General features: G+C 41.2%; 1 protein-coding gene across 1 annotated transcript in view; it reads left to right on the top strand.

The window, feature by feature from the left end:
* POU2F3 (POU class 2 homeobox 3) overlaps positions 1-25,031 on the top strand; it is a 72,371-nt gene that overhangs the window by 14,723 nt on the left and 32,617 nt on the right. The window contains exon 3 of the mRNA XM_070765169.1: positions 18,335-18,369. Within this exon, the coding sequence (XP_070621270.1) occupies positions 18,335-18,369 (35 nt within the window). The remainder of the gene's footprint in view (positions 1-18,334; positions 18,370-25,031) is intronic.

Genomic DNA, 25,031 nt, shown 5'->3' with positions numbered 1-25,031 from the left:
TCATGCTGATTTGGAGGACTTGAATATGGTTTGAAGTGGGAAGAGTGTGTTTTCCTGAGAGATGAGAACTTCGGCGGTGATATGAGGAGGCGGTGTCCCAATGCTCAGCAGGAATGTGCATGAGCAACACCGGTTACCACAACTTTGGCACACACAGTCATTTGCAACCTCTAGATTAGCCAAGAGGAGGGGAGGCCAAGAGAGGGATTCGGGATCGGTGCTAAACTTCCAAGGACGAGTTTCCAAAGAAAAGCTTAGGGGCGTTGATTAGGGTTGAACTAGTATTCGATTGTCCATGTCTACGTGCAACACCATCAGCAAGGAACAAAATGTTCAGAACCTGCTAGTGAATTTAGGTAGAAAGAACTAATTAGAAAAATGGAGTAGCCAAAGTTGGTCTGGATCAGGGCATTATGGGTGGGTGGGTGGAGCATAGAAACATAGAAACATAGAAGACTGACGGCAGAAAAAGACCACATAATCCATCTAGTCTGCCCTCATACTATTTCCTGTATTTTATCTTAGGATGGATCTATGTTTATCCCAGGCATGTTTAAATTCAGTGACTGTGGATTTACCAACCACGTCTGCTGGAAGTTTGTTCCAAGGATCTACTACTCTTTCAGTAAAATAATATTTTCTCACGTGGCTTCTGATCTTTCCCCCAACTAACTTCAGATTGTGTCCCCTTGTTCTTGTGTCCACTTTCCTATTAAATACACTTCCCTCCTGAACCTTATTTCACCCTTTAACATATTTAAATGTTTCGATCATGTCCCCCCTTTTCCTTCTGTCCTCCAGACTATACAGATTGAGTTCATGAAGTCTTTCCTGATACGTTTAATGCTTAAGACCTTCCACCATTCTTGTAGCCCGTCTTTGGACCCGTTCAATTTTGTCAATATCTTTTTGTAGGTGAGGTCTCCAGAACTGAACACAGTACTCCAAATGGGGTCTCACCAGCGCTCTATATAAGGGGATCACAATCTCCCTCTTCCTGCTTGTTATACCTCTAGCTATGCAGCCAAGCATCCTATTTGCTTTCCCTACTGCCCGACCACACTGCTCCCCCATTTTGAGACATTATCTCACTCCCAGCACGTAAACACTATAACCCTCTTGAGAATATCTACTGATTGTTTCAGGACACACAATCTCCTGAAAACAAAAATAAGGGTATGAATGTAATCAATAATGGGCTGCTAGTTATGCGGACCGGTGCGCAGCTAGCGAAATCTTGTGTGAAGACAATATATAGCATCTGGGCAGGTGGGTGAAGCATCTTGAGAGGGTGGGTGGAGCATCTGGGCATGTGGGCGGAGCATCTGGGCAAGTGTCTGAAGCATCCCAGGTGGGTGGGTGAAGCATCTGGGCAGGTGGGCGGAGCATCCCAGTGGGTGGCGGAGCATCGTGAGTGGGCAGATGGAGCATCTGGGCAAGTGGGTGGAGCATCCAAGGTAGGTGGGCGGAGCATCCTGGGTGGGTGGGTGGATGGAGCCTCCCACCATCAGCTGCTACCAGTTCACGGAGCCAGGACGAATTGGGTGCAGCCCACCACTGAAGTCAATGGTCATCCGGCTTGTTCTCACCTCTTTCTCCAACACCCTGAGCAAAACCTGGAATGCCACAAAATCCCACAACGACTATGCAGCTCTCCTGCAATCTCCCAGAGCCCTTCCAGAGCTGGTGGAGGAGGGTGCCAGGAGAGAATCCCCACCTCCACCCCCGTGCCAGCGAGAGGGAGGAAAGGCAGCTGATACCTTCAGGGTTTCTGCAGCCGGCTGTTTCTTTATCTGCCTGCAAAAGGGCTCAGCCCAAATCCACAGGCCTGGGAAAAGGGGGGGATTGTTACAGCTCCCAGATGGCAGGAATGTTACCGCTCCCACTTGTCCATCAAAACTTACTATTGATTAGGAAGAAATCTAGGGTAGAAATAGCAAAGACCTCTACGGAGATATGGAAAAAAGTGGTATGAATGGATAGAGGAAATATGACACAATGTAAAAAATATGACTTCAGTAACCGAGTTGTGGAAGCGTAGAACTCATTACCGGACTCCATAGTGTTGTCCCCAAACCCCCAACACTTTACCCTTAGATTATCTATGGTTGACCTATCCAGATTCCTAAGGGGTCAGTAAGGGGTGAGTATAAGTGTACTAGAGTGCCTTCCGTCCCCTGTCCTATTGCTCTCCTATATCTCCTATACCTTTCTTCTATTCCTATATCTCTTCTTCTATTCTTTCATTGATATGTTCTATTCCTATATCTTCTCTTCTATTCTTTCTTAGATATATTTTACTATGAGTATCTCCTCTATAACCTTCATCATGTATTTTACTATGTGTATATAGATATATACCCACTAAAACCCTCAGTGTATTGAACAAAATAAATAAATAAAATAAATGATTAAATAGATAAATGCATACACATGATGCAGACAAACGAGTAAGGGAACATAAATCACAAATGGATAAGCAATAATAGCTTTCGCAGTATTAAATTCTGTATCCACTTTTCAAGGTTACTCATTGATATTTTTATACACTTATGAGTATAATTAACTACTACTAATCTATTTTACTTACCACACTTATCCTATCCCTTTGAATAATATATACTGGCCAAAAAATAAAATAAAGGGAGCTCTCAAATAACACATCCTAGATCTGAATGAATGAAATATTCTCATTGAATACTTTTGTTCTGTACAAAGTTGAATGTGCACAACAGCCTGTGAAATTGATTGTCAATCAGTGTTGCTTCGTAAGTGGACAATTTGACTTCACAGAAGCTTGATTTACTTGGGAGTTACATTGTGTTGTTTAAGAGTGTTCCTTTTATTTATTTATTTATTTTTGAGCGGTGTAGAATACTTGTTTGTATTAAGTATATTTCTATGAAGTTATTCTATTTCTGCAAAATGTACTTCCTTTATTTTTTTTCCAGCAGTGTATATTATAGATAGATAAGTTAATAAGGAAGGTAATAGAATGGCTTATGATCTTCAAATGACAAACACGAACAATATTTGTTTCAGTCTTTTGTATTGGTGTAAAAACCAATAAATAGACTTTTTTTTTTTTTTAAAGGAAGAAGTAGCCAAGACCTCTTTCCAAATGGAAAGTGGGCATCAAAGTTGACTGACCTTCGTCCTCCCCTCTCTTCTTCTCCATGGATTTGTTCCAATGGATTTTCAACAAACAACCTCTGGCAGGTGCAACTACTTCCCTATCTTCTTGCAATGCCAGGATGAGTAGGCAGGGACCCGTATCTTTGTTTATTTGTGGCGAGCAACAGGTCCCTATCTCTCTTGCTATTGCAACAGCGTAGATACAGAGACTTCCCTTTGGAAACGGGGCGCGGTTGAGTGGAGGGTGGGGGTGAGGCAAGGCCTTTTTTATTTTTTAAAGTACACACCGCGGCAACTCCTGCACACCTGTCCGTAACTGAATGGCTGTAGGCCGTTGGGAACCAGGCTTCTCTCTCCTTCCCCGCCCTCTTCCAACTGGACAAATGGAGAAACTCTTCCAAAATCTTCTGCAATACATTTGGGCAACAGCCCCGCTGCACTAAAGGTGGACTAAATCCACACACCCTTGTTGTCAAACGCTACGCAACTGGACTTACAGTCCTAGGTTTAGGAAGCTTGGAACTACGTCGCCTTAAAGCATAGCCCATAAAATCATCTGCTACAGCGTCCTTCCTGTCAACGACTACTTCAGCTTCAACCCCAACAACACACGAGCACACAACAGATATAAACTTATAGACTATTTCATTCATTCAGATCTAGACTCTAAACTCTAAAGCGAATTGTTAGAGCGGATCGCAAGACCACAGCTCCTAAAATCACTGCAGAGCTCAATAGACACCTACAGAACCCAGTGTCCACAAAAACTGTTCGAAGGGAGCTTCACAAATCTGGATTCCAAATCTGGATTTTCAAGGTGTTTCCATTATTTTGTCCATCCCCTGTATGTTATGCTTATACAAACTACAATCCTATACTTGTTTGACAAAATAAATAAACAAAATAAAAATAAAATAAATCAACCTCTCTCCTAAATGAAGCCAAGGGGTTTGGGGGCTGGTTCACACAGCTGACATCCGGTGGGATGTATTTTAATTTCATTTATTTCACTTCTGTGCCATCCAATCCCAGCGGGACTCAGATAATTAGATTAGATTAGATTTATTGGATTTATATGCCGCCCCTCTCCGCAGACTCGGGGTGGCTCACAACAATGGCAAAACCAGTACATAGTAACAAATCTAATATTTAGCAATCTAATTTACAGCTATAAGTTTAAAAAGTCCCTAAAAGCAACCCCAATATATATAAAAAACAAGCACACAATCAATCATAGACCAATAATAAATAGTACATACGATAAACAAGTCAAAGAATTAGTAACGAGAACAGGAACATTGTGCCATGCAGGTGGGGAAACAACAGGGTTTGTTCCCTCACTGCTAGTTCACCACCCGGTTCTTTGCGTGTAGGAAATAGACATATTAGGGAAAGGGGGGAAAACTTGGATTCTTCTGCCAGCGTCATGTTTTCAACAGCTGAAGAATGCCGTTGTATGTTTTCGCTTTCAGTGTGAGGCTCGGGGCTTGTTTACCTCTTCTCTGCTGCTTTTTGGTAAATAATGTAAGATCCTTCTGCAGTTGGGATTTCTTTGGGGGTTTTTTTTTTCTTTCCCTTTAGGCGTTGTCTGTCACAAGGAGGGGGAAAATATGGAAGCAACATTAGAAACACAGAAACATAGAAGACAGACGGCAGAAAAAGACCCCATGGTCCATCTAGTCTGTCCTTATACTATTTCCTGTATTTTATCTTACAATGGATATATGTTTATCCCAGGCATGTTTAAATTCAGTGACTGTGGATTTACCAACCACGTCTGCTGGAAGTTTGTTCCAAGGATCTACTACTCTCTTTCAGTCAAATAATATTTTCTCACGTTGCTTTTGATCTTTCCCCCAACTAACTTCAGATTGTGTCCCCTTGTTCTTGTGTTCACTTTCCTATTAAAAACACTTCCCTCCTGAACCTTATTTAACCCTTTAACAAATTTAAATGTTTCGATCATGTCCCCCCTTTTCCTTTCGTCCTCCAGACTATACAGATTGAGTTCGTTAAGTCTTTCTTGATACGTTTTATGCTCAAGACCTTCCAGCATTCTTGTAGCCCGTCTTTGGAGAAACAAGGGAAGGATATTTCAAGTAGAAGACAGTTTCACGCGGAAGTTCAGGTCACCACCATCTCCAGGAATCTGTTGCGTCCTGCCAAACTCCTTGAAAGGAAATGTCTTCTGAAGTTTTATTTATTTATTTTTATTTATTTATTTTGTCTAATATACAATGAAGCTTATGGAGATGTAGTAGAGAAGATATAGGAGATATAGGAGAGACTATAGGACAGGGGACGGAAGGCACTCTGGTGCACTTACACATGCCCCTTACTGACCTCTTAGGAATCTGGAGAGGTCAACCGTGGATAGTCTTAAGGGTAAAGTGTTGGGGGTTAGGGGATGATACTACGGTTTCCGGTAATGAGTTCCACGCTTCAACAACTCGATTACTAAACTCGTATTTTTACGGTCAAGTTCATGCTTAGGCATCACCTCTATGACATTGGGCAGGTGTAGGACAATGACAATGACAATAACAAACTATAACAATAAAAATAATAATTTATTAGACTTGTATGCCGCCCCTCTCCGAAGACTCGTAGGATAGGATAGAGTAGGGTAGGATAGGGTAGAATGGAATGGAATAGAATAGAATCAAATAGAATAGAATAGAATAAAACTCTTTATTGGCCAAGTGAGATTGGACACACAAGGAATTTGTCTTGGTGCATATGCTCTCAGTGTACATAAAAGAACAAAATACATTTGTCAAGAATCATGTGGTACAACACTTAATGATTGTCATAGGGGTCAAATAAGCAATGAAGAAACAATCCATATTAATAAAAATCTTAGGGCACAAGCAACAAGTTACAGTCATACAGTCCTAAGTGGGAGGAAAAGGATGATAGGAATGATGAGAAAAAACTAGTAGAAATAGAAGTGCAGACTTAGTAAAAACTTGACAGTGTTGAGGGAATTATCTGTTTAGCAGAGTGATGGCATTCAGGAAAATGCTTTTCTTGTGTCTAGTTATCTTGGTGTGCAGTGCACGCTATGATTTGTTGGGCAAACATAAGGTCTGTGCATATGTCAAAGGGTCACCAGATACACATTTATTTTATTTATTTATTTATTTATTTATGTATTTATTTATTTATTATATTTGTCAAACAAGTATAGACTTATAATTGGTATTAACCTAACAAGGTATAAAGAAGTGATAAAAAGGATAATAGGACAGAAGGACAGGGACCGTAGGCACAATAGTGCGCTTGTGAACGCCCCTTGTAGGGGGAGATTTGGTCAACAGTAGATAATTCAACGTTGAAGATTTTGGGGGTTAGGGGAAGAAACAACAGAGTCAGGTGGTGAGTTCCAGGCATTGATCACTCTGTTGCTGAAGTCGTATTTTCTGCAGTCAAGCTTGGAGCGATTTACACTTAGTTTGTATCAATTCAGTTCAATTCAATTTATTATATTTGTATGCCGCCCCTCTCCGAAGACTTGGGGCGGCTCACAACAGTAATAAAAAACAGTATAACAATGGAACAAATCTAATAATAATTATATAAAAAAACCCAATAATTAAAAACCATACAACACATACATACCAAACATAAAATATAAAAAAAGCCTGGGGGAGATGTCTTAGTTCCCCCATGCCTGGCGATATAGGTGGGTCTTGAGTAACTTGCGAAAGACAAGGAGGACGGGGGCCATTCTAATCTCTGGGTGTTGATTCCAGAGGGCCGGGGCTGCCACAGAGAAGGCTCTTCCCCTGGGGCCCGCCAAACGACATTGTTTGGTCGACGGGACCCGGAGAAGGCCAACTCTGTGGGACCGTTGGGATTCGTGCGGTAGAAGGCGGTTCCGGAGGTATTGTGGTCCAATGCTATGAAGGGCTTTAAAGGTCATTACCAACACTTTGAATTGTGACCGGAAACCAATCGGCAGCCAGTGCAGGTCACGGAGTGTTGCAGAAACATGGGCGAATCTAGGAAGCCCCACGATAGCTCTCACGGCCGCGTTCTGCACGACCTGAAGTTTCCGAACACTTTTCAAAGGTAGCCCCCTGTAGAGAGTGTTGCAGTAATCGAATTACGTGCTTTTGTGTTGTTGTTGTTGTTGTTGAATGTGACTCTGAATGCTCTTCCCAATGTACACATACCCAAAACAAACCATCTAACCAGGCTTAAATAGCACAGCCCCCCAGTTGGGATCTGTTTGCCAATTATGGAACAGCTGATTGCTATGGCAATTCGTGGCTGTAGAATATTTGCATGAAACAGCTGATTTTCATACTGGAGCCAGACAGAGGTAAAATTTCCATAGGAGGGCCATCAAGAAGGAGTCTGTTGAGGTGGAGGTTTACCAGTGGGTGAAGATTTGAATATCAAATGAAGAGACATCCTAGAATATGGAAAGAGGGCGATAGATAATGGGAGCGGGCACCAGAAAGAGGAAGAACAACAAGAGAAGGTAGCGATGAAAAAGGATGAGACACAGAAGAGACAAAAGATGGAGATACCAGTTCATTGAAGGAACCAAACCTTCATTTAGGACCTTCTGTCCAGAAGAAGAAATCTTATTCAAAATCAATTTTTTTTTCAGGCTTCTCTCACTTTTTTTAAAAAAAAATATTTTTTTAAAGTTTTATTTATTGAATTTTGCAAATTAAAAATGTATATACCTCGCAATAATTTTTACAGATCTTTATCCATTTCCTTATATTTCTGGTATTACAGTTTTATATACAATGTGTTTCACATTTAAATATCTATCAGTTTTTATATATCTTAACACATCGTAAACTCCTTAAAACCCACCTCTGCCGTCAGGCATGGGGGAAGTGAGACATCTCCCCCGGGCCTATACAATTTATACATGGTATGTTTGTGTGTATGTTTGCTTTTAATAATGGGGTTTTTAGTGTTTTTTAAATTATTAGATTTGTTTTTACATTGTTTTTATTATTGCTGTGAGCCGCCCCGAGTCTACAGAGAGGGGCGGCATACAAATCTAATAAATGAATGAATGAATGAATGAATGAATGAATGAATGAATGAATGAATGAATGAATATTTATTTCATGCTTATGTATTATATACCTTATTTCTACTCTCTACCCACTTGCACCCGTTATTCCACATCTCATAGCGTTCTGAATCGCTTATTCCTTTGATTTCTATATCTCTATATCGAATATCTCCGAGACCGCCTTCTGCCGCACGAATCCCAGCGACCGATTAGGTCCCACAGAGTGGGCCTTCTCCGGGTCCTGTCAACTAAACAATGTCGGTTGGCGGGCCCCAGGGGAAGAGCCTTCTCTGTGGCGGCCCCGGCCCTCTGGAACCAACTCCCCCCGGAGATTAGAACTGCCCCTACTCTCCCTGCCTTCCGTAAAGCTCTTAAAACCCACCTTTGTCGTCAGGCATGGGGGAACTGAAACACCTCCCCCGGCCACGTACAATTTATGTATGGTATGTTTGTGTGTGTGCTTGTTAATATAGTGGGGTTCTTTTTAAAACTATTTTAAATACTTAAATTTATTGAATTTATTTGGATTTGTACGATTGTTTATATATTTTTTTGTTGTGAGCCGCCCCGAGTTCGCGGAGAGGGGCGGCATACAAATCTAAATAATAAATAAATAAATGAAATCATTTTATCCATTTCTGTGCATTTGTATATTTTGTCTATTATGTCGTTTTCTGAAGGAATCATTTTATTTTTCCAGAATTGAGCGTAAGATATTCTAGCAGCTGTCGTTATATGTATCATTAGATATTTTATTCTTTTTTGGGGTGGGGAAATATTCCCCAAAATCTTATTTAAAATCTTAACATGTGCAGCGATGGATAGATTGACGTTGGAGTTAAAGGATAAATTGGATACGGATTATTTTGAAACCTTGGAACAAATTCCATGATTAGATAGAGAGGAGAACCAAGATTAAAGGCTAGAAAGTATGAAGGAGGAATTATAAATATATTAAAACTCAAACAGATATTGTAAAATCAGGGGGAAAGGGGGAACAGCCAATGTAAATACTGAATAGACTGTATCTACCATTTCTTTTTTGTTATCTGTCTGTACTGTTTATTTTATTTTTTTTAATTTGTCAATGAAGTATCGGATAATAGTTTATATAAATATAACATAGAAAGTAATGATAAAAGAAGACAGTAGGGCAGGGATGGTAGGCACAATGGTGCATTTATGCACATCTCTTACAGACCTCTTAGTGCAGAATGCAGCTGCGAGAGCAGTCATGGGCTTACCCAGGTATGCCCATGTTTCACCATCACTCCGCAGTCTGCATTGGCTGCCGATCAGTTTCCGGTCACAATTCAAAGTGTTGGTTATGACCTTTAAAGCCCTTCATGGTATCGGACCAGAATATCTCCGAGACCGCCTTCTGCCGCACGAATCCCAGCGACTGATTAGGTCCCACAGAGTGGGCCTCCTCCGGGTCCCGTCAACTAAACAATGTCGGTTGGCGGGCCCCAGGGGGAGAGCCTTCTCTGTGGCGGCACCGACTCTCTGGAACCAACTCCCCCCGGAGATCAGAACTGCCCCTACTCTTCCTGCCTTCCGTAAACTCCTCAAAACCCACCTTTGCCGTCAGGCATGGGGGAACTAAACATCTCCCCCTGGGCACATTTAATTTATACATGGTATGCCTGTGTGTGTGTCTGTTAGTATATGGGGTTTTTTAAATCTTTAAATATTTTAATTAATTGAATTATTTATGATTTGTTTTACACTTGTTGTGAGCCGCCCCGAGTCTTCGGAGAGGGATGGCATACAAATACAAATAACAAATAAATAAATAAATAAATAAATAAATAAATAAATAAATAAATAAATAAATAAATAAATAAATAAATAAATAAGTAGATAGATAGATAGATAGATAGATAGATAGATAGATAGATAGATAGATAGATAGATAGATAGATAGATAAATAAATAAATGGGAGAGGTCAACAGTAGATAATTTAAGGTTGAAGATTTTGGGGTTGGGGGAAGAAACAACAGAGTCCGGTAGTGAATTCCAGGCATTGATCACTCTATTGCTGAAGTCGTATTTTCTGCAGTTGGGTTTGAAGCAGTTTAAATTTACTTTGAATCTATAACGTGCTTGTGTGTTGTTGCATTTGAAGGTGAAGTAGTCATTAACAGGAAGGACATTTTGGTATATGATTTTTTGAAATATGGTTAGATTTGATCGGAGGCGACGTAGCTGTAAATTGTCTAATTTCAGTATTTCGAGTCCGGTGGAGTAAAGCATTTTGTTGCAGGAGGAGGAGTGAAGGACTCTTCTTGTGAAATATTTCTGGACTCTCTCGGTTGCATTAATATCTGATATGCAATGCGGGTCCCAGACAGGTGAGCTGTATTCTAGAATTGGTCCGACAAATGTTTTGTAGGTATACGCATCACAATATTGTGTCATATTGTGGTGTATATGGTATGTTTTTAAAATTGTTTTATAAATATTTTTTTTATTTAAAAAAAGGACTTTCTGTCCTTAAGCTGACTTTTTGCATATCATGACACACACACACACACACACACACACACGCACAAGGAAATATATAACGTGTGACAATAAACCAATAAACTTATTTTTCCTTAAGAGGAAATAGAAAGGGAAGGGAGGAGAGAAGAGAGAAGAGGAGATAGCCGTATTATATTATTTGAGAGACTGCCAAAAAGAGGGGGGGAAATAGATCTCCTGTCTGAATAGGGGGTTGGACTAGAAGACCTCCAAGGTCCCTTCCAGCTCTGATTGATGTCTGAAAATTTATGTTGCTCTGATTTTTGGAGTAAGAAGAAGCTTTTGCGTGATAAATCTTTATTACGGAAATTCACAACGTTTCCCGTATTGTAATTTTTCATTCATTAGATTTGTTGTTGCATTGTTTATATGAGTGATTTTCAACCTTTTTTGAGCCGCGGCACATTTTTTACATTTACAAAACCATGGGGCACATTGAGGGGCTAAAAAAAATTTGGACAAAAAATTCCTCTCTCTCTCTCTCTTCCTCCCTTTCGCTCTATTTCTCTCTCCCTCCCTCTTTCTCTCCCTTCCTCTTTTTTCTCTATCTCTCCATCCCTCTTTCTTTCTCTCTTCCTTCTTTCCTTTTTTTTGCTCTCTTTCTCCCTCCCTACCTCCCTCTATGTCTTTCTCTCTCCCACCTTCCCTCCCTCTCTTTCTCTCTCTCTCCTCTCTCCTTTCTTTCTCTCTCTTGCTCTCTCTCTCTTGCTTTTTCTCTCTTGTTCTCTTTCTCTCTCTCTTGCTTTCTTTCTTTCTCTCTCTCTCGTTCTCTTTCTTTTTCTCTCTCTTGCTTTCTTTCTCTCTCTCTTGCTTGCTTTCTCTCCCTCTTGCTCTTTCTTTCTTTCTCTCTCTCTTTCTTTCCTTCTCTCTCTCTTGTTTTCTTTCTCTCTCTGAGCTTCATGGCACACCTGACCATGTCTCACGGCACACTAGTGTGCTGTGGCACACTGGTTGAAAAACACTGGTTTATATTGTATCTTGTGAGCCACCCCGAGTCTGCGGAGAAGGGGGGCATACAAATCTAATTAATAATAATAATAATGATGATGATGATGATGATGATGATGATGATGATGTTCCAGCTCAAAAGAAACTCACTTCAATCATTTTCATCTCGCTAGAAAAGCCAAGACTTTGTTCAGTGAATTTGGTCCCAGTGATGTACCAGAAATTTGCTACGTGTGGTGCAATGTTGCTCTTAATCCTTCTGCTGGTGAGAATAGACACGGTTCTTGGGTTAAAAGAAGTTAGTACTTGCCAGGCTGTTTTTGGGGCCCTTTTGTAATCTGTAAGAGTGAAAGACAGAAGCTTGGCTGAACTTGCAAGGCTAATCGTCTTAGTCTAGTCTTGGGATGCAACAAGGAAGCCCCAGGACTATTAGGGGAAATTGGGAAACTGAGAGGGGGGGATAATTTCTTGTCTTTCTGCCATCATCCGAATTTAGTTTGGTTTGAGAGAGGTTTATTTTCATATCTTCCTTCCTTCATTCCCTCCTTCCTTCCTTCCTTCCTTCCTCCCTCCTCCTTCCCTCCTTCTTTCCCTCCCTCCTCCTTCTTCCTTCCTTCCTTCCCTTTTCTCTTTCCTCCTCCCTCCCTCCCTCTCTTCCTATTCTTCCATTCACATTCTCTTTCTTTCTATCTATCCCTTGCTTCTTCCTTTCCTCCTTCCTTCCCCCCTCCCTCCTTCTTCCTTCCTTCCTTCCCTCCCTTCTCTTTCCTCCTTCCTTCCTCACTCCCTCTCTTCCTATTCTTCCACCCACACTCTCCTTCTTCTTTTCCTTCCTTCTTTCCTTTCTCCTCCCTCCCTCCCATCAAATAGAATAGAATAGAATTCTTTATTGGCCAAGTGTGATTGGACACACAAGGAATTTGTCTTTGGTACATAGGCTCTCAGTGTACATAAAAGAAAAAGAGACATTTGTCAAGAATCTTGAGGTACAACACTTAATGATTGTCATAGGAGTCAAATAAGCAATGAAGAAACAATCAATATTAATAAAAATCTTAGCATACAAGCAATGTTACAGTCATACAGTCCTAAGTGGGAGGAAAAGGGTGATAGGAATGATGGGAAAAAACTAGTAGAAATAGAAGTGCAGATTTAGTAAAAAGTTTGAAAGTGTTGAGGGAATTATTTGTTTAGTAGAGTGATGGCATTCGGGAAAAACTCTTCTTGTGTCTAGTTGTCTTGGTGTGCCGTGATCTGTAGCGATGTTTTGAGGGTTGGAGTTGAAACAGTTTATGTCCAGGATGCGAGAGGTCAGTCAATATTTTCTCTGCCCTCTTTTTGACTCATGCAGTATCCAAGTCCTCAATGGAAGGCAGGTTGGCAGCCATTGTTTTTCCTGCAGTTCTGATTCTCCTCTGAAGTCCGTGTCGGTCTTGTTGGGTTGCAGAACCAAACCAGAGAGTTATAGAGGTGCAGATGACAGACTCAATGATTCCTCTGTAGAACTGGATCAGCAGCTCCTTGGGCAGTTTGAGCTTCCTGAGTTGGCTCAGAAAGAACATTCTTTGTTGTGCTTTTTTGATGTTAGGTCTTTAGATATGGTAGAACCTAGAACCTAGGTGGCACCAGCCTTTTCGCTAAACGTTCCCTGATGGATTTATGGCTATGTTTGCTGCTTGCTCCTGACTGGAAAATAACAATAATTGTTGTTCGACAAACCCCCTAAATCCCATCCAGAATTGGGGCACATTTTCTCCTCTGGAGGGAAAAGTCCTCAGGCAAAGTCGCAGAGCTCTTGCCAAGGCTGTGCAAATTGACTCATGGATGGTTGTTGCCAGCTCTTCAAGGGTGGGGAGAAAACAGACTCCTCTTTCTCCCTCTCAACTGCTTGCTGGGACTCAGCTCCCTTCCCGACAACTCCTGCCTCGTGCCTGGAATTGTGGCGGATCCCGTTCGGTTGAAATATTGGGAGAGACGTCCGTGCGACCTCGTGTTTCTTTCCTGTTGGAGTTTTTTGATGCCTGTGTCATAGAAGTCTCCCACCGCCTTTTTCAGCCAGTTGGTCACTTCGGTTTTCACCCCGTCATCATTAGAAAAGGGCTTTCTGTCCACTTAGCTAATACCTAATATTGAGGTGTTAATCTTGGTCTTAATTTATGCATAGAGGGATGTCGATTCATGCTGAAGCTATAAATTTAGATAGATAGATAGATAGATAGATAGATAGATAGATAGATAGATAGATAGATAGATAGACAGATAGATGCTAGATAGATGGATGGTAGATGGATGGATGGATGGATGGATAGATAGATAGATTGATGGATGGATGGTAAATAGATAGATAGATAGATAGATAGATAGATAGATAGATAGATAGATGGTAGATAGATAGATAGATAGATAGATAGATAGATAGATAGATAGATAGATAGATAGTAGACAGACAGACAGACAGACAGACAGACAGACAGACAGATAGATGGTAGATGGATGGATGGATGGATGGATGGATGGATGGATGGATAGATAGATATATGGTAGATAGATAGTTAGATAGATAGTTAGATAGATAGATAGATAGATAGATAGATAGATAGATAGATAGATGGTAGACAGACAGATAGATAGATAGAAAGATAGATAGTAGATGGACGGACGGACGGATGGATGGATAGATAGATAGATGGATAGATAGATGGTAGATAGATGGATGGATGGATAGATAGATAGATGATAGACAGACAGGCAGATGTTTTGATCTTTTTGTTTCCTTTTTAGCTTTTTGATTGTCTTTCTTTAATGGTGTAGAGAACCAACTCCCCTCACTCTTTTCTTGATGATGTGACCTAGTAGGGTCATGAAACATCTCCAAGAAAACAATCAAGCTCAGAGAGCCCCAAGGACCACCTAGGTGTCCTCTTCCTCCTCCTCGTCCTCCTCCCCCCACACCCCTCTCCCTTCTAGAACTGATGATGGGACCTAGTAGGGTCATGAAACATCTCCAAGAAAACAACCAAATTTGGAGAGCACCAAGGGCCCTGCAGTGCAACCCTGAGCTACAGATATTCTCTTGCATTGCTTGTTTTGGCTCAAAGGGGATCCATCAGGTTGGCCTCTCATGAACTCCAGAAGCCGCTCACCCTGCCTTTGGCATGGCTTTCGTGAATCCTGGAGACTTGCAAATAACAAAGATTCTCTCCAGCATGCATATATGTATCCCGCTAAAGGCACCTGATAGCCTGGAGCTGGGCAAGACTAGACACGGCACTCGGCGTTGGGCTATATGCTCATCCGATGAAGAAGGTAAGGAAGAGATCTACGTGGAATTACAGCTGCAACTAGAGAAAAACACATGCCTTTGGGAACATGGTTGGATCCCCAAGCACACATAATTCTCAAATCCCAGTGTTAGTTTGAAGGGAAGGCAGCATTTTCCTCAAATCTAGAAGAACGGAACTCTTGCTTGATTGACAGGCTGCGTAGTTTTGTGAAGGAACCATTTTAAGGTCTAAGAAGTCTACATATCCAAAAATGTCCATGCATCCATACACCCATACACCAACATCAATGTTCCTTGACAACTTTAAGATGTGTGGACTTCAACTACCAGAATTCCCCAGCCAGTAATTAAATTCTTTCTTTCTTCCTTCCTTCCTTCCTTCCTTCCTTCATTCATTCATTCATTCTTTCCTCCTTCCTTCCTTCCTTTCTTTCTTTCTTTCTTTCTTTCTTGTATCTATCTGTCATCTATCTATCATTTATCTATAACTTTCTCTCTTTCAATCTTGTATCTCTCCCTCTATCTAACTATCTTTCTTTCACCTATCTATCATTTATCTATATCTATCTATCCATCATCCTTCTTTATTTCTTCTTCCTTCCTACCTTCCTTCCTTCCTTCCTTCATTCATCTTTCTTCCTTCCTTCCTTCTTTCTTTCTTCCTTTCTTTCTTTCTTGTATCTATCTGTCATCTATCTATCATTTATCTATAACTTTCTCTCTTTCAATCTTGTATCTCTCCCTCTATCTATCTTTCTTTCACCTATCTATCATTTATCTATATCTATCTATCTATCTATCTATCTATCATCTTTCTTTCTTCTTTCTTTCTTTCTTTCTTTCTTTCTTCCTTTCTTCTTCCTTCCTTCCTTCCTTCATTCATCTTTCTTCCTTCCTTCCTTTCTTTCTTCTTCCTTCCTTCCTTCATCTTTCTTTCTTTCTCTCTTTCTCAATGGTTAGAATGCAGTATTGCAGGCTAATTCTGCTGACTGCCACTAGTTCAATTCCCACCAGTTCAAGGTTGACTCAGCCTTCCATCCTTCCAAGATGGGTAAAATGAGGACCCAGATTGTTGGGGGCAAGAGGCTGATTCTGTAAACCACTTGGAGAGGGCTCTGAAGCACTGTGAAGTGGCATATAACTCAAAGTGCTATGGCTATTTTGCAGAAATGATGAATATAATTCTTGCTTGGTTGACATGCTGCGTAGTTTTGTGAAGGAACCATTTTAAGCTCTAAGAAGTCAACATATCCAATAATGTCTTTGGCTTCAGTAGATGTAAGATAGAGATGACCGAGTGCTGAATGTAGAAATTACCTCTGTTGCCTGTTTTCATCCAAAATTACACTGTTCAATTGCAAACCTGCAGTAGATTGGACCATGCTTTATAGATAAGAGAACGAGAAGGCAGCTTCTTCCATGCTACTGGTCTTGTTGCCTTTCACAAGGTGCACAGGTGTGTCTCACCTTTTGGGCGTGCCAAGGTCTCAAGAGCAGAAGGGGCAACTATTGACGTGATAACTACCGACACCACTGTAGAAGTTGTTTCAATGTTTGAAGGGTTGTCACAAAGTCGAGGTGGTCAACCTATTCTCCAAAGCACCAGAAAGAAGGTCAAGAAATAATGGACGGAAATGGATCAAGGAGAGAAGCAACCTAGAACTAAGGAGAGATTTCCTGACAGTGAGAGCAATTAGTCAGTGGAACAACTTGCCTCCAGAAGTTGTGGTTGCTCGGGGTGGGGACTTTTAAGAAGAGACCTGACAGCGACTTCTCTAAAATGATATATGCCTGAGCAGGGGATTGGACTAGAAGACCAAAGTTTTGGGGGCTCCATGGCTGTTCAAAAGAGTCTAGATAAACTTGGCACAGTGTTTGGTTTGGTTCATGGGTTTTAAAAGTGGAAAAATATATCGGCTGAATATTGGTGAAAGGGAGGGAGGGTGGAAGGGAGGAGTGACAGGAAAATAGGGAAGGAAGGAAGGAAGATAGGGAAGAAAGTAAAGAAGGAGTGAGGGAGGGAGGGAAGGATGGATGGATGGATGGAAGGAAAGAAGGAAGGAAGGAAGGAAGGAAGGAAGGAAAAATGGAAGTGAGGGCGGGAGGGGGAAGGAAGGAAGGAAGGAAGGAAAAATGGAAGGGAGGGCGAGCAGGGGACGGAAGGAAGGGAGGAAGGAGGGAGGAAGGAAGGAAGGAAGGAAGGAAAAATGGAAGGGAGGGCGGGCGGTGGACGGAAGGAAGGGAGGAAGGAAGGAAGGGAGGAAGGAAGGAAGGAAAAATGGAAGGGAGGGCGGGAGGGGGAAGGAAGGAAGGAAGGAAGAATCTCATTCTCCAGAATAAAAACAAATACATTGTATATAGCTATGTAAATAAGAAATGAAATGGGTTAATTGTGATGTTGTGATGTATATTTAATCTGCAAAATTCGATAAATAAATATTTTTTTTTTAAAAAAATTGTTGTATGCAGCTCTCAAAGGGTCTCCCTCAGTATACACGACTACATAAACACAGTGGTGAAATGCAATTGTTTTTACTACTGGTTCTGTGGGTGTAGCAGGGGAAGGATACTACAAAATCCCCAGCCAGAGGTGGCATTTGCCAGTTCACCAAATCATTCAAAATTTCCATTAGCGGTTCTCCAGAACCGGTCTACTTGCTCAGAATTGTTCTTTCCAGCCCTGACCAGGTTCTAACACTGTTCCCAGCTCTTACTGGCTTGCAAGATCTTTCATCGTTACTCTCTCCAAACAAAGTTTTTTAAAAGCCCTAACCAGGGGATAAAATAATATGCTGAAACTGACCAGACTAAGGACGCTAGCCAGATGACTACCTGGTAAGAAGATTCTTTCCCCTATTTTTCTCGCCGAAAACTAAGCTGTGTCTTATACTCCGCTGCATCTAATACTCCGAAAAATACGGTAATAAATAAATAAATTGTACCCAGCGTTCCAAAAATTTGAGGAGGAGGATTTAAGCTCTTAAAATTTGCCGGTCAAACCACTAAATCCAGTAGCTATCTTTCATTTTTCAAGGCCCGTAAGGTTAATACATGCTTTTAAACATAAATCCCATACTCAAAGTAAAAAAAAAAGAGGTTTAAATAATTGTTCGGTGATAATACCAATTTTTCTAGGACCCGAAACGGCTGAAAATATGTTTTGAAAAAGAGTTTCCGACAGGCCAAATCTGGTCTCCTCAGCAAGACCAAAGCTTTTGTTTCAGGAAGGGTTCGAAATATTTTTGAAGTAAACAATGAATTAAACCATAAACCTCCTTCAAAAAATCCAGATTGTAAGGAGGGTGACTTTAAGCAGCATTTTGATTGAGAACATAATCATTTGCTTTTTAAAGAAATTAAAATGCTAATCCTGATTTTTCTCTTTCATTTACAGGAAGTGATCGGAATGGCTTAGACTTCAGCCGACAGGTAAAGTCTATAAAAAATACTTCTGATTGACTTGAATTGTAAAGGGTTTATATTAAAAGGAGGTGAAAGAATATTCATATGTTTCGATGGAAAACCAGATTTGGGACAAACACTTGGATACTTTTAGTGTCTTGGGGCAAAATTTGACCTTGTCTTAGTTTTATGTCTCTCCAGTTTTCCAGTTGTAATGGAGTTGGGAGTTTAAAAGAGACTGAGCTAGTTTTGCACAATCAGGCAAGATATTTCATATACCGTAGATGGAGTTTGCATTTTTTAGTTAGTTTTAAAATTTATATGCCGTCCAACTCCACTTGGATACTGGGTGGCTTAGAACAAAAAACAACAATTAAAGACAGCTAAAAAATATATTAATAACCTTGAATAAAACCATACATCTCTCAGTCAATCAATCACTTTATAAGGTTTAAAATCAAAACATGGTACGTACAAAAATCTCTTCACGTTGAAACCAAAATCAAAAACCATAGAAACATAGAAGACTGACGGTAGAAAAAGACCTCATGATCCATCTAGTCTGCCCTTATACTATTTCCTGTATTTTATCTTAGGATGGATCGATGTTTATCCCAGGCATGTTTAAATTCAGTTACTGTGGATTTACCAACCACGTCTGCTGGAAGTTTGTTCCAAGCATCTACTACTCTTTCAGTCAAATAATATCTTCTCACGTTACTTCTAATCTTTCCCCCCAACTAACCTCAGATTGTGCCCCCTTGTTCTTGGATTCACTTTCTTATTAGAAACATTTCCTTCCTGGAATTTATTTAACCCTTGAACGTATTTAAATGTTTCGATCGTGTCCCCCACCCCTTTCCCTTCTGTCCTCCAGACTATACAGATGGAGTTCATGAAGTCTTTCCTGATACATTTTATGCTTAAGACCTGCCACCATTTTTGTAGCCCGTCTTTGGACCCGTTCAATTTGATCAATCTCTTTTTCTAGGTGAGGTCTCCAGAACTGGACACAGTATTCCAAATGTGGTCTCACCAGCGCTCTATACAGCAGGATCACAACCTCCCTCTTCCTGCTTGTTATACCTCTAGCTATGCAGCCAGGCATTCTACTTGCTTTCCCTACCGCCTGACTGCACTGTTCACCCATTTTGAGACTGTCGGAAATCACTACCCCTAAATCCTTCTCTTCTGAAGTTTTTGCTAGCACAGAACTGCCAATACAATACTCAGATCGAGGATTCCTTTTCCCCAAGTGCATAATTTTACATTTGGAAACATTAAACTGCAGTTTCCATTGCTTTGACCACTTGTCTAGTAAAGTGCCTTCCCAAAGCCTCTGTGTGAGCCAAAAATCAGCTGGCCGGCACATATAAGCACATTGGAGCTGAGCTAGGGCAACGGCTTGCGTGCCGGCAGATATGACTCCATGTGCCACCTGTGGCACCCGTGCCATAGATTCGCCATCACTTTCCTAGACTTTCTGCCCATAAACCTAGATTCTTGACCCCCTGCTAAATTTGGAAAATGAACTCTAATCCATCACAATCTGGATTCTTTCTGTCCCCCTGCAAAGAAATGGGAGCAAATTTGCTAGGGACCATCTGCTGCCTCATATATCCCAGCGGCCAGTTAGGTCCCACAAAGTCGGCCTTCTCCAGGTCTCGTCAGCCAGACAATGTCGACTGGCAGGGCCTAAGGGAGGAGCCTTTTTTGTGGTGGCCCCGGCCCTCTGGAACAAACTCCCTCCGGAGATACGTACCACCCCCTCCCTCCTGGTTTTTCACAAAGCCTTAAAAATCTACCTTTGCCGGCAGGCATGGGGGCCATGAGTGATGAGACTGTCTCCGGACAATTGGACTGGATGAATGTATGCGAAAGTGCATGGGGTTTTTAATATGTGTTTAGAATTTTTTTTTATATTTTTAAGAGATATTAGATTTCTTGTATACTGTTGTATTAACATTGTACACCACCCTGAGTCGCTTCGAGAAGGGCAGCATAGAAATCTAATTAAATAAATAAAGAAATGATAGACAGTCGTCTGGCTGGGATGGATCATCAGTGAGATTTTTCCTGAATTTCCTTCGTTGCTCTCAACTCAACGTGTATCAATTTGTTGATTCACGCACCACCTCTGATAGAAGGTATTGTTGTTCCGAAACACACCTGCGCTGGCGATGACGGGTTTGGCAGATGTTGCTAGCAGGGGGAGGCGGGAAAAATAATGCAACAGATGTTCTTGATAAGGCTGGGAGCAAACGCCGTCTGGTCATTTGTCATACGACACCCCAACAACGTAGGATTCACAGATGGGTTTATAACTCACCAATATGAAGTTAAAATTTTCCGTAGCATTGGAAGAGAAGATAAACGGACTGCAAAAATCTTAACTACTGCGCTGTGGGCGTGGCTTGTTTTGTGGGTGTGGCTTATTGCCGGCCATGTAACCAGGCGGGAGTGGCTTGATGATCATGTGACCTGGGGGTGGCTTAAAGGTCATGTGATTGGCTTAAAGTTGGCCAACTTAACGTCACTCACATCAAGGGTTTGGGTTAGGGTGCCTGGCCTCTCCTCGCCTCAAAGAGATACAATTTCCCTCTCTATTTACTATTACTGAACATCCAAAATATTCTATATAATTCTATGGATATATGCCATATGTGTGCACACATATTACACACAGGCACACAAAAATATACAGGGGGTGGACAAAATAATGGAAACAGCTCTTCCGTGGAATCCAGATTTGTGAAGCTCCCTTCGAACGGTTTTTGTGGAAACTGGGTTCTGTACGTGTCTATTGAGCTCTGCAGTGATTTCAGGAGCTGTGGTCTTGCGATCCGATCTAACCATTCGCTTTAGAGTCCGACGGTCTCTCTCGGACAACTTCGACTTTCAACCGGACCTGTGCTTGGCTGGGGACGTTTTTTCTTCTCTTTCAAAAGCAGTCATGACTTTTGAGACATGACCTCTGGAAACGCCCAACATCCGGGCACTTTCTGTTACACTAGCGCCTGCCATTCAGGCACCAACAATTTGGCCTCTTTGAAAGTCTGAGAGCTCTGCCATTTCTAGAAGGTTATAACCCATTTCCTTAAATTTCTGTTTTAAAAAAAGGAAGTTTAAAAAAACATATCAAATAACAGAATTTTTTTTAAAACATTAAAATATGTCAAGTTTTGATTGATTTGAATATGTTCAAACATTATGATGCCAAAAAGTGTTTCCATTTTTTGTTACCCCCCTATGGGGGGAGTTGATTCCAGAGGGACGGGGCCGCCACAGAGAAGGCTCTTACCCTAGGTCCTGCCAGATGGCATTGTTTTGTTGATGGGACCCGGAGAAGGCCAACTCTGTGGGACCTAATCGGCCGTTGGGATTCGTGTGGCAGAAGACGGTCTCGTAGGTATTCTAGTCCGATACCATGTAAGGCTTTATAGGTCATTAACAACACTTTGATTTGTGACCGGAAATTGATCAGCGGCCAGTGCTGTATGTAAGGGTCATAACTAGCTCTATGGGCAAAATAAAAATCCTAGGAGTTTGTCTGAGCTACGTTTGGTTGACATTTGTGAGGGTGATGCAAAAAAAGGATATTGGGGAACTCCTACTATGGCTGAGGGCTAACCCTACCTTTGTTGGATCTTGGGTGAGGGTATTTGCTTTTGAATAGAGCTATCTATCTCTTTACATAAGTCAATCAAACATCTGTGAAATCAAACTGTCCACTTAGGAAGCAACATTAACTGACAATCAATTTCACCTGCTGTTGTGCACATTCAACTTTGTACAGAACAAAGGATTCAATGGGAATATTTCATTCATTCAGATCTAGGATGGGTTCTTTGAACAGTGTATCATATTCTGCCTTTTTAATATTTCTCATCCTTCTAGGAGAGGGCTGGCTATTGACTTTCTACCATCCTTGACAATTTCATTGCTTTTCATTTTGCAAAAACTGCTAGGAAAGACGACATCGGTTCATGGGAACACTTTTTTTTCTTTTCCCGTAAGCAGATCTTGGCAAATCTTTAAAAACCAGGCAAGTTGGAATCTGGGTGGTCCTTATATGAGAATCCGTCAGGAGACGGGAGTTGCTGGAGGCTAGACTGAGAAGTAAAAATAAATTTTCAAAAAACCTCAGGGGAAGATAAGGGCGAATTCCTTCCCTAGCCTGCCAAGGAAACGCCACGAATGTATCTATGTAGTGAGCAAGGGCTGAGTTCAAGTTTGACGTTTTAGTTTGCCTTCTACTGGAGGGCGGAGCCAAAAAGGGGTTGTTGTCGTCTGTCTATTTATTTACCTTCCATGCTGTGCCTTCAACTGGTTAAAAACAACCAGGAGGGTTTAGTGCAGCAATGAAATCTACTTACTTTCCCTATCGGTTCGAAAGTGTGTTGTTTTGCGTGGAAAAAGCGCACATCGGCATGAATTCTGGGAGTTCAAGTCCACAAGTCTTAAAGATGCTAAGTTTGAAGACCTCAGTTCTAAAGCAGGAGGTCTCTAGCATGTTCTGGCTGGAGAATTCTGGGAGTTGAAGTCCACAAGTCTTAAAGTTCCAAGTTTGAAGACTTCAGGTTCTAGAGCAGGGTTTATTTTTAGTATGTGTTGGCTGGAGAATTCTGGGAGTTGAAGTCCACAAGTCTTAAAGCTGCCAGTTTGAAGATTTCAGGTTCTAGAGCAGGGGTTTTTTTTAGTATGTGCTGCTTGGAGAATTCTGGGAGTTGAAATCCACAAGTCTTAAAGCTACCAATTTGAAGACTTCAGGTTCTAGAGCAAGGGGTCTCTAGCATGTTCTAGCTGGAGAATTCTGGGAGTTGAAGTCCACAAATCTTAAAGCTGCCAAGTTTGGGGACACCTGATTCAATGTTTTTAAATCTGTGGGGGGTTTATTTAAGCACAAGTTCCTCAATCTTTGACTACAATGATAGAAACATAGAAACATAGAAGACTGACGGCAGAAAAAGACCTCATGGTCCATCTAGTCTGCCCTTATACTATTTCCTGTATTTTATCTTACAATGGATATATGTTTATCCCAGGCATGTTTAAATTCGGTTACTGTGGATTTACCAACCACATAGGCTTGTAAGGGCGAGGAACAGCTGTCCACAAAAAACAGCAGCTGGAATTGCAGAAATTGAACCAGGAAAGATTTGGAGTGATTACTGCCCTGGCTCATCTAGCAGAACGAGACTTTTGTTATGCCGGCTGTATGCAGAAGAGCGTATGTCAGAATTACGCCATCGGAGAGACTATTGATCCCGGGAAAGGGATTCGCCTGCCTGCCATTACAAGAAAGGGCGAAGTCATCAGATCCTGGGAGTGTGAGAAAGTTGGTGGACAACCCAAGACTCTTTCGACGGGGCCTACAGCAATGCGGTAACCCCCACCTACTCACATACCGCAATCTCATCTCATGCTTAGAGGATTGTGACTCACAGCAGAAAACCTCCATCGGGGAATAAAACGGCACTCTGGAATGATTCAAAGCATGGCTTTTCCACCATGCCAACGGGGAAATGAACGGGATTCCAACCTCAAGAAGAATCCTACAAAGGGTTGGTAGCCGAACGACAATTAGGTGGCAGATCCTAGTCGGAACCGTTCAGTAGTTTGCTTTGCACCCTTTTATTTATTTATTTTATTTATTTATTTTGTCCAATACACAATACATATATGAGAGAATAGACATGTAGTAATATATACAAAGAAAAGGATAGAAGAAAATATATAAAAATAGAGGAGAAGATATATGAAAGGAAGAAAATATATATGATATATGAGATAAAGGAGAGACAATTTTTTGTTATGGTATGTCAGAACCAGCTCCTTCTACACCGTTCTATAGAAATAACTTGACCTCTGTAGACCAGTCGTGACCAATCAATAACCAATATTTATTAGATTAGTAATAATAATAATAATAATAATAATAACAACAACAACAGCAGACAAACAAACAAACAACAACAACTACTACTACAGTGGTACCTCTGCTTAAGAACTTAATTCGTTCCGTGATCAGGTTCTTAAGTAGAAAAGTTTGTAAGTAGAATCAATTTTTCCCATAGGAATCAATGTAAAAGCAAATGATGCATGCAAACCCATTAAGAAAGAAATAAAAGCTCGGAATTTGGGTGGGAGGAGGAGGAAGAAGAGGAGGATAGTCGCTTCCCAGAGCAAAGGGAGCGTTTCTTTTCTCTGGGCACTGGCAGAGGTATATTCCCTCTCCAAGAGCCCAGAGAAAGGAAAATGCTTTGTTCACTCTGGGCTGCCAAAGCTTCCTTAAGCACCACCAAAAGGCTCCTCTGGCAGCCCAGAAAAGCCCGAGATGGCCGGGATTAAAGGGGAAATGCAGGAAACTGGCCGGGCCTTTGTGCCATTCTCAAATTTCCTGGGAAATTTTTCCAGTCTCGGGTTCTTAAGTAGAAAATCGTTCTTCAGAAGAGGTAAAAAAATCCTGAACACCTGGTTCTTATCTAGACAAGTTCTTAAGTAGAGGCGTTCTTAAGTAGAGGTACCACTGTGTTGTTGTTGTTGTTGTTGTTGTTGTTATTATTATTATTATTAATATTATTATTATTATTATTAGATTTGTATGCCGCCCGTCTCCAAGGCTCATTAAATTTATATGCTGCCCTTCTCATTATCAAGAGACGACAGATTTCAGAGGATAATCAGAA

The sequence above is a fragment of the Erythrolamprus reginae genome, chromosome 12 (assembly GCF_031021105.1).
Source record: "Erythrolamprus reginae isolate rEryReg1 chromosome 12, rEryReg1.hap1, whole genome shotgun sequence".
NCBI lineage: Eukaryota > Metazoa > Chordata > Lepidosauria > Squamata > Dipsadidae > Erythrolamprus > Erythrolamprus reginae.
The sequence above is the reverse complement of the archived record's forward strand: the minus strand, read 5'-3'. Positions and strand labels throughout refer to the sequence as shown.